General features: G+C 35.9%; 2 protein-coding genes across 2 annotated transcripts in view; one reads left to right on the top strand and one right to left on the bottom strand.

Annotated features, from left to right (window-relative positions):
* Urod (uroporphyrinogen decarboxylase) overlaps positions 1–3444 on the top strand; it is a 7540-nt gene extending 4096 nt beyond the window's left edge. Inside the window, exons 5-8 of the mRNA XM_043006158.2 lie at positions 497–658; positions 871–1008; positions 1277–1444; positions 1677–3444. Coding sequence (XP_042862092.2) covers positions 497–658; positions 871–1008; positions 1277–1444; positions 1677–1832 — 624 coding nt within the window. The 3' untranslated portion in view covers positions 1833–3444. The remainder of the gene's footprint in view (positions 1–496; positions 659–870; positions 1009–1276; positions 1445–1676) is intronic.
* Positions 3404–10000, bottom strand: part of Mcm2 (DNA replication licensing factor Mcm2) — an 8182-nt gene continuing 1585 nt past the window's right edge. The window contains exons 3-16 of the mRNA XM_043006157.2: positions 9349–9518; positions 9134–9222; positions 8599–8993; positions 7738–7996; positions 7228–7438; positions 6849–7007; positions 6486–6605; positions 6174–6304; positions 5872–6036; positions 5563–5724; positions 5129–5303; positions 4322–4497; positions 4027–4182; positions 3404–3882 (exon numbers count right to left, since the gene is read on the bottom strand). Coding sequence (XP_042862091.1) covers positions 3772–3882; positions 4027–4182; positions 4322–4497; positions 5129–5303; positions 5563–5724; positions 5872–6036; positions 6174–6304; positions 6486–6605; positions 6849–7007; positions 7228–7438; positions 7738–7996; positions 8599–8993; positions 9134–9222; positions 9349–9518 — 2479 coding nt within the window. The 3' untranslated portion in view covers positions 3404–3771. The remainder of the gene's footprint in view (positions 3883–4026; positions 4183–4321; positions 4498–5128; positions 5304–5562; positions 5725–5871; positions 6037–6173; positions 6305–6485; positions 6606–6848; positions 7008–7227; positions 7439–7737; positions 7997–8598; positions 8994–9133; positions 9223–9348; positions 9519–10000) is intronic.

Below are 10000 nucleotides of genomic sequence, written 5' to 3' on the forward strand. Positions count from 1 at the left end.
CAACATGGTTTTGTTTTATTTATTGTTTAATTTACACAGAGATAACTCCTTAAGGGCTTGGTCATCAGGGTTTAGATTATTTGGCCCATCTGAGGGCACCTACTAACCCAGTTCCGTAATTTTTCGGGATTATTTATTTTTTTTATTATTATTATTTTTTTTTTCCAATTAATATTATAGATATAAACCTTAGTTTTGTTATTGATACTATTGTAAAAGAATAGGGTAAACAGGTGAGGTCAAGTAGTTCTTGTCATTGACTTTTTGGTGACTAAGTCCTTGATAGACCCATCTGTTTGTAAAACATATAATAATTGTAGTGCATGTACATATACAGTCCTGCTGGCATCAATGGATTTAGTGTTAGTTAGGTGGTGTTAGGTTATCATGATTATAAAAAATATATTTGTCTTATTTATTTATTCTCATAATTTGTCTTCAATTTCTTTGTGTTGCTCAGAAACAGTAAGATATTTTAGAGTACCTATCATTCCAGTGGACCATCATGGCCTACATGATTGAGGGCAAAGGCTCGAAGACCATGAGTCTTGCTAAGGGGTGGCTGTACAAGTACCCAGAAGCAAGCCATAAACTCTTGAAGACAATAACTGACGCGACTGTAAATTATCTCGTTGGCCAAGTAAAAGCTGGGGCTCAGGTGAGAGAGGACAGTTTTCTTTTTAATTAATTTGTTTATTATTTGTTTAATGTTGTTGTACTGAGTATACTGTCATGTCATTTGTTATTTCAAGAGCACAACCAGACCATTTGTGGTGCAGATTTTAGCAGTAATCATTAACTTTTTAATGAAGAAATCAGATCATTAGCCATACATCATGGGTTTTCATTTATTTTTAAATTGGTTTGCAGTGTCTCCAAGTGTTTGAATCCCACGCTGAACACTTGGGTCCAGAGCTCTTCAGAAAGTTTGCTCTGCCGTACCTGGAGCAGATTTGCAATGAAGTGAAGGAAAGAGTTGCAAAGGCAGGATTGAAGGATATCCCCATGGTAGGTTTGTTTATTTTTCATTGTCTTTTTTCCAGAAATATTTTAAAAAGTGATGATTGTTCAGAATTGTTGTACTTTTTGTTTTACTTTCTATTGTACTTTCTGTCTTCAGGAACCAATAAATTTTGTTTTGTGTGACATTACCTTTAAAGTTTATTTACTTATTTTGCTATATACTTTCAATGAGTTATTCACATTTATTTACTTGAATACATCTGTATAATGTATGAGATGTAGACAAATTGATATATTTTTCTTTTCTTTATAGATTGTTTTTCCCAAAGGCGGTCATTTTGCCCTGAAAGACCTTGCAGCTCTGAAGTATGAAGTCATTGGCATCGACTGGACAGTAGACCCAGCTTTAGCTCGAGAGATTGTCGGCCCTAACAAGACTTTACAAGGGAACCTAGATCCATGTGCTTTATATGCTGACAAGGTGAATCAGATTTTCTCTAAGCTTATTGTAATAAAAAGCATTAATGGATTATATATCATATTCATCACCATCCACTACCCTTTTCCTTTTCACTATTATCAACAAAGACTTAACTCTTTTTCATATTTTAATATTTCTGCTTGCCTTGAGAGGACTAGCTATGGGTAGTCATTGTGCTTATGAACATGTTTATATTTATCATATCTAGTAATTTTCTTTTAATTTTTTACAGAAATTCATCGATAATGCTGTGAAGGAGATGCTAGAGAAATTTGGTCGACATCGTTACATTGCCAACCTTGGGCATGGCATGTATCCAGATATGGATCCTGAGCATCTTTCAGCATTTGTCAGCGCAGTCCATAAATATTCCAAGAAGGGCAATTAAATGGCATTTTAAATCTGAAGAACTGTGATAAAAATTATATTTGGACCAATGGTTGTAAATATTCTGATATTTAGGCTAATGTGATACGTAAAAAAATTGAAAAGACATCACAGGAATCTATGATCAATCTCATTTTGTCCAAGGCAATCTACTTTGCAATACTGATAAAATACCGTTTATCTGTTTTTTGTTTGTTTGTTTTTTTTGCTTTTCTTTCATTCAGAATATGCACAAATGCACTGAAAAATATACTTGTTTTATGACATATGCCATTCACAGAACTTTATTAAAACTGATAACTGCAAGGATTTTAAGCAATGTATCTGTTTGAACTTTTTCAGCAAATCATAAATGGTGTTTTGCCTTAGTAAAGGGTGTATAGGTTTTAGCACAAGTCATTCAACTTATATTGCATAGCTGTTGATGCATTTATTCAAGTAACGTAAATAGGATTTCATGTCATTTTAGATGGCAAAGGTTTTAAGCATACAATCATTTGAACAATATCTTTTGTAGTGTAATTCCAAAATTGCACAGTGAATTCAGAGAAACAAGTTCTTGATGAGTGCAATATTTTAGCTAATATATTGTGTTTAGCAAGGTTGACTATTGCACAGATTTTTTCTTAGGCATAATAAGCCCACTATTTTCATATTTAAAGTTTTGTCTCTGAGACAGACTGCAGCACACATTTTTCTTGGGCAAAGCTTACCGTTGAGCTTTTTTTTTAAATAATAATAAAATTCACTTTGGCAGCTTCTCAGCACAAAATATTTTTCTTCTTTTATATCAGGTGCTGAGAGAAAATAAAATGGTTGTTTAATGTATGTTCAAGTAAATTCATGATAAAGAAAAGCCAATGATGAAATATTTTGGTTACAAAGTAAATGGGTATTAGTCTCTCTCAGACTGTAGTAAGGAGTTTTGTTAACTATTAATGACTAATTTTCTTTGCCTCATTTTTATGACTTAAAGTGACATCTAGATATCTGTCACTAGATCCTTAATACCCAATCACTGAATGGTGCAGTTTTTCCTTTTGTATTCATGGATTTCATGTTCCATTTCAATATAAATTAATAAGCATGTCCCATTTGAAGTGCTTTTCATGAAAATTTGTTGGCTTTTGAATATATAATTTATTTTAATAGTATTTCCTGTTACAAGCAATATGTAACTGCAAGATCAAAAAGTTTTGAAGTTATATATTTGCAGTAGTTTCCAGACACTTCAGTTAAATATTTGTCTTCCAGATAAATGTGTGTATTTGTTATTTGTAAATTTTATTTGCCAGTATTATGTTACTTATTGAACAATGTACTTATATGTATAGTGTATTTATTCCTGTTATCTTCCAATATGTATTCATAGACAACAGAGTGCATTTCACTAAAGCACAAGGGTGTCCCAGCATCTACAATATGCCTGCTATAGTGTACAAAACTAAGATAAATTATTTACTGCATACAATCTGGATAATGAACAATTTTGAAAATAAATTTTGAAATTTTTTTGTTATGTGCATTTCAAATTGTTTAAATTGTTGTGGTTCATGGTAAGTAAAACATTCATAATAATATAGATTTTAATAAAAAAGAACATAAGGCATTATCATCAGTAACTAATTATCCTTTTTTTTAACTAAAAATTCAACAATTTCATTTCGTACATGAAATACTAAACACTTACAGTATTATAACATGCTCCTCAAAGATCGTTATGAGCCCTTAAAAAAATAATCACTTTTGTAAAATGCTCATCACAGATATGCTCACATTTGAAGGCCATATTTTTTGCTTAGTTGCTAAGGCCTTATTTTTCTTTTTCTTTTTCTTTTGTACTCCTTCCAGACTTCAGACTTTGGTTTGAACCATCACTGGGCATCTGACACATTCTCAGCTTCTGCGCTATATACATAAAATATTACATTAGGGCATGTTTAGAATGCTTGGACAATCAGCTTCCTCTTGCCATCATGCGAGAAGTTGTTGGCTTTAAAGATGTCACTTTCAAAGAATGGCTGGAGGTTTGTGATGTTGATCTGGCGTGCCTGGAAGGATGATAAATGGTCCTTATGAAACTGGTGTGTCTTACATTTATAAACTGAATCAATGTTTGGGAAACTTTTGCAGTGCCAAATACTGGACACAAGAATTTGATTATGTTTTGTTTCAGTACATAAAGTGTCACTTACCCGATCCAGAAGATCCTTCTCCGATACTTGAACAACGTCATGGTCGGGACCATAGCGCGAGCGCATGTATGTGGTTTGCTCATGCACCAACTGTCGCAGCAAGAAGAACAGGAGTTCATTGTTGTCTCGCTTGAAGGCCAAATACCGCGAAAAGTTCTGGAAATTAAAATGTTCAAAATTACATTTTGAAGTGTACATCAAAATTTTTAATCTGCTTCATCAAGAAAAAGTTTTTTTTCTTTCAGTTTTAGTATAAAATTATTGGAAAATTTATAATAGAAATGACTAGTCATACCTTCTTCATGGTCCTCATCACTGAGAACTTTTGTGTGTCAATGAAGGATTCAAGCATCACACGGATAGCCATGTTCACATCATCTTCATGGACATATTCGCGTAGATGCATTCTGGCATGGGCCTCGGCCATTCTGATCATACTCTCAATGTGACGTACCGTGATGGGGATACTTCCTGTGAAATAAGTGCTTGTAATTAGTCATTTTGCTGTAATATGCAACTGTATCCATTCTGCATCTCATTTCTGTCTATTCAAATGGAATTAAGGGAGAAAAAAAAATCTGTATGTCCTATATCCCAACAAGTGGCCCTACATTAGAGATCTGGAATAGAGAACATAGCATGAAAATAAATGGTATGGTTTCTCTATACTGAATGTGAAATAAACATTCCACTCTTATTAATAATATCCATTTCATTCAACTATATATAACCAGAAGTACTACAGAGGAATTTCTAAAAGCTATTGAGGTTTTAGTTTTAGTGTAAAAAATGCCAGCAGATATTGGAGTAAGCTCAAATTTTTGTTTAATGTTATTATTTGTGTATAAACAGGCTACCTAAAACAAAATTTAATTCATAAATGTAAAAAAAATTACTTCTGCTTTCCTTTTCAATATTGCATCTAAATCTGATATAACATCTTTTTCTATCAATATTGAAGCTACATAAACGTATCTTTTATAATAGTCCCTCTTCATATCTCTAGACTCCAAGATAATGGAACTAAGTATAGCATGACCTTCCAATCCCAAAAAATCTTAGAAGGAAAAAAAAAAAAAAGTTTGAGAGTAACAAATTGTACCTGTGGCCATGGATTCTCGTCTCAACTCTGAGTACATCTTAGCCACCTTGTCCTGGTCCATCTGGTGGAGCTTGGGACGGACCTTCTCTCGGCCATAGATGATGTATTTCTTGAGGAGGTCCTGAGGGATCTTCTCAACTCCGGCAAGGTTTGATCCACCTCCAGCTGGACCATCCTGGAAAACCCATTCCACTTGCATAACATTATGATTGATAGTTTTGGCATGTTGTATTTGATAGTTTCTTTGACATTAATAGCTTTGTGAATATTATAAATAAATAAATATAGATGCATGCATAAGAAATACTTATTTTCCTGCAGAAGATGGAGGCATCTTTAAATATGATTACCTAAATATTTACAGATTCATGCAGAATGAATTATGCAATTAGGGTGGGGGAAAAAATAGCAAAGAAACAAAATAGAAGTCTTACCATAACTTGAGAAGCTATATCAGTATCAGTAGAGCCAGGGTGGTGGCGGATGTGAGAGCCAACAACAAAACGAGCCAGGTGTTCATCTTGTACGGGATCGACGGTGTCTCGCACAACACACAGAACATCAAAACGAGAGAGAATAGGCTCTGACAGATCAACCTGCATTTGATAGAACAAGAATCAACATATTTAAAATTTCACAATGACTCAGATAAAAATATAAAATGAAAGAAGAAGCCACAATTAGAAACCAACACTTCAAATAAACAAACACTTTGTGACCCAAGAAATTTGCGAGATATTTACATTTTCAGCAAAGGTCATGGAAGGATCATATCTGCCTCCAATAGGGTTAGCAGCAGCAATGACTGCACAGCGAGCCTGAAGAGATGTCACAATACCAGCCTTGGAGATAGAGATGCTCTGCTGTTCCATGGCTTCATGGATACTTGTTCTGTCTGCATCGTTCATCTGTAGACAAGGAAAGGGTGAAGAATATATTCATAATAATAATAATAATAATAATAATAACAATAATAGTAATAGTAATAATAATAAAATCAAAAATCAAAAATTATCAGAAGGCAGCCATTCCTGCAGTAACAAACCTTGTCAAACTCATCAATCAAGCACATTCCCTTATCAGCCAAGACAAGGGCACCAGCCTCTAGGGTCCACTCTCGTGTCACTGGAGAGCGCTGCACGTAGGCCGTCAAACCGACAGCACTGGCACCTTGGCCTATGGAAATGTTTGAAAACACATGTTATACATGGCCACATTCTTATCAATATATTACAACAGATTAGATTGTGTAATATCCTTGTTCTTGAAAATTTCTACATTCAGAAAAAGAAATAACTACATGTATGTGTTATTCTAAACAAATTAGGTAACTCCAGTTAGCAGAGAGAAAGCATACCTGTGGTGAAGACAGCACGTGGAGCAATCTTTTCTGTGTACTTGAGGAACTGAGACTTGGCTGTACCAGGATCACCACAAGCCAAGACATTGATATCACCACGGACCTTGTGTTTCTGACCTGCGTATATCAGAGAATAATTTTAAGAAATATCAATTTTTTTTACAAAAAAACAAAGTAAAATTATCCAAACACAGAAGTAAGTTTGGGATATAGCAGTCATGATACAAATAGCACAACTGAGGCATTTATAAGAGAGAAATGTACTCAAATATTTAAAACAAAAGATAACACAACAAAGAATAAGGGAGGAAAGACCTTCCCTATTTGAAGATACAATTTAAATAAAAAAATTAAACCTACCTGGGTTCTTGGTCTCGCCACCAAAGAGAGAGAGTGCGAGGGCCCTCTTGATGTCCTCATGGCCATAGATGGACGGAGCAATTGAGGAAACAATCCTCTCTGCAATGCGTTCATCTTTGCTAAGGGACACGATGGCCTTGATGTCTTCATCAGTGAGAGCTGCAAGTGCAATTGAGTATGAGGATTAATTTTCATCTTACCAAATTACTATATATCTATGCTCCTCTTCTTAGTAAAATGGTATAAACATTAAACAAAAAAATATAATCTTGTTGTCAACTAACAGAATTTATAATAGGAGTTATCAATTTGGGGTCAAGCATTCATAGAGAAGAGTACTATAACTATATCTTTCCAAATTCAAATACTAACAACTCACCCTTGATAGCATTTGCATTATCCTTCTTAGCAATATGATTTGCCATAATAACTGTAGCAAACACTGGGAATCCTTGGTTTGTGTTGAGGGAGCCATCATAATTATTTGTGTACACACCAGTCACCTCAATTTCATCTCCAGGCTTGCACGAGTCACACAAATCTCCAAGAAGGATGACATCTTTGGAGCGTGGTAAGCGGCCAGCAGCAACCTTGGGGAGAGTTATGCTTTTATTTGCTTGTCAAAAAATCTACATTTTTACAATGAAACTGAGAAGTTTTCACTCATGTTTTTTTTTTAAAAGGGCCCAACAATAAAGATTAATTTAACCCATTCACGACGGGGGCATTCCAGCCTTGCATGTCACAATGCCGGGGCTCTTGAACGCATAGGCCTAAATCAGTTAAATAAACGACGCCATATCGCGTCCCCAGCGAACAGGCCTAATATGCGCGGTACAGTGTTGTACCACCCGTCACGAGAGGGTTAAAACATTCATATTGCATTTACCTTGCCAGGAGATTCTTGCAAAGTGATTCTCTGGTAGTTCTGGTACACAGTCTCTTCCATGTTGATGGAGAAAGGCCCTCTGCTCTGGCACTCAGGACATGATCCTGGCTTGACCTCTGAATTTTGAGACTGGACAAATGGGCCAAGGACATAGGAACACTTGTTGCAGTCATACTTGACAACTGATAGCTGGGGAAGGATACCAGTGGTTGAGGTAACCACTCCTGAGGTGCGGATCAGCTGGTTCAGGTGGAGTTGTCTGTAACATAACATATATTTGATTTAACATAATGCTCTTCATGGTAAAAATGTAATGGAGGTTTATTATCTCAAGATTACCACAGCTGATAATCTTTACATCAGATGAATATATGGGATACTAATTGCATATATGTACACCCAATTTATGATGGGTATTATAACCTTTATACTAAGAATTGTGATTCCTACATATCAACCTGACATGCATGCACACATACACACAGCTCCCTGGCCATGACTTGAGATCCAATCCCTCACACTGGAGTTCAAGTCTGGAGTTCAGACTGGAATTAAAGTACCTTGTGGGCACTATCATTCAGAGGGATCGGAGTTCAAGTGACAGCCAGGGAAGTGTATTAATAATTCTACAATAAAATGCATTATTGCATTATTCCACATTTCACACACACACACACACAATATATATATATATATATATATATATATATATATATATATATATATATATATATATATATATATATATATATATATATATATATATATATATATATATATATATATATATATATAAATCATCTTTGCAGCAAAACCATCAAAGTTAATTCACTAAAAACAAAATAAGCTTGTAGGCAATACCTAAGTGATCGCAGCTCTTCAATGAGAGGAAGGTCTGTGATTCTGACGTGAATCTCACGAGTGATTCTCTCGTACTGTGGGAACATGGAGAGAGTGACGTCCTTGGCAGCAGAGTCCATGATCTCCAACATCTCAGTGGGAGCCTCTGGAAGGAAGTATGCGAGAACCTGTTCCTCTGATACAATGATGTTGTAATCCACTTCAAAGGAAGACTTGTTCTCCTCACACATCTGACGGATCTTGTCCTTGAAGAGGTTGTTACCCTTGTCATTGACATAGGTTCTCAGGAAGTTCTTGAATCTGTTGTAAATTTCAGTTCTGGGACCAAGCATGGACACCCATTCCCTCACACTGTGACCCTTCATGTCCTCCAAATTCTCAATGGACTCAATCATCTGCAACAGGACAACAATGCAATCTTTATATTCACATGTCTACAGTCTGTCAAGTAACATTAAGTAATGTTAATTCAATACAACATGAACCAAAGCACAACTTAATTCAGGTCTATTTTATAAGATCAAAGAGCAATCACCTCCTCATCTTCTGCAACATCTCCTTCTGCTGCTCTCTCTGCCATGCGACGCTTTCTGGCTGGTCTCTCTTCCTCATCGTCACTTTCATCTGATCAATCAAAGTTTGAATCAGATAAAGATCAAAGAAAACTTGTATCACTAAAGAGAGCTCCCATCATTATCAGTGCTACAAATATTTCAAATAAAGTATCATCCACAACACTGTCTAACTTACCATAAAGAAGACCTCTTCTCATGCGGCCTGTGACTAGTCCTTCGTCCCTGTCGCGCTTTCTCATAGCCCCTTCAGCTGCTGCACGATCGCCTTCGCTAATCATTGAGTACTCCGAGTCATCGAGGTTGTCCTGGTCGTAGACGTCCAGTTCCGGAATGTGTCGGTAGTCACTGAAATGGCAAATGTTACAGTTAGTGACTGATAGCACGACTTAAACAACACACGTGCAATATCCGATTCCTGGGGTGAAGTGCAAGCAAATATCCTGGCCACTGGCACTCCAAAAGGGAACAATAAACTTTCTCTTTAAAATTCTGGGAAGATATAACTTGTTAGATTTAAACCTTGTTCTCAAGGATTTAATTTTGCAAGTTCCATCTTGCCTGAATGTATGTGGTGAAGGTTTGTTGGCCATTAACCCTCTCTGGACGGGTGGTACACTACTGTACCGCTCATTCAAAAGCCCAGTGGCCAGGCGGCACAATATATGGGAAGATATAACTTGTTAGATTTAAACCTTGTTCTCAAGGATTTAATTTTGCAAGTTCCATCTTGCCTGAATGTATGTGGTGAAGGTTTGTTGGCCATTAACCCTCTCTGGACGGGTGGTACACTACTGTACCGCTCATTCAAAAGCCCAGTGGCCAGGCGG

The sequence above is a fragment of the Penaeus japonicus genome, unplaced genomic scaffold (genome assembly GCF_977035675.1).
Source record: "Penaeus japonicus unplaced genomic scaffold, GWHDUDI00000001_assembly GWHDUDI00000016, whole genome shotgun sequence".
In the NCBI taxonomy this organism is placed as follows: domain Eukaryota; kingdom Metazoa; phylum Arthropoda; class Malacostraca; order Decapoda; family Penaeidae; genus Penaeus; species Penaeus japonicus.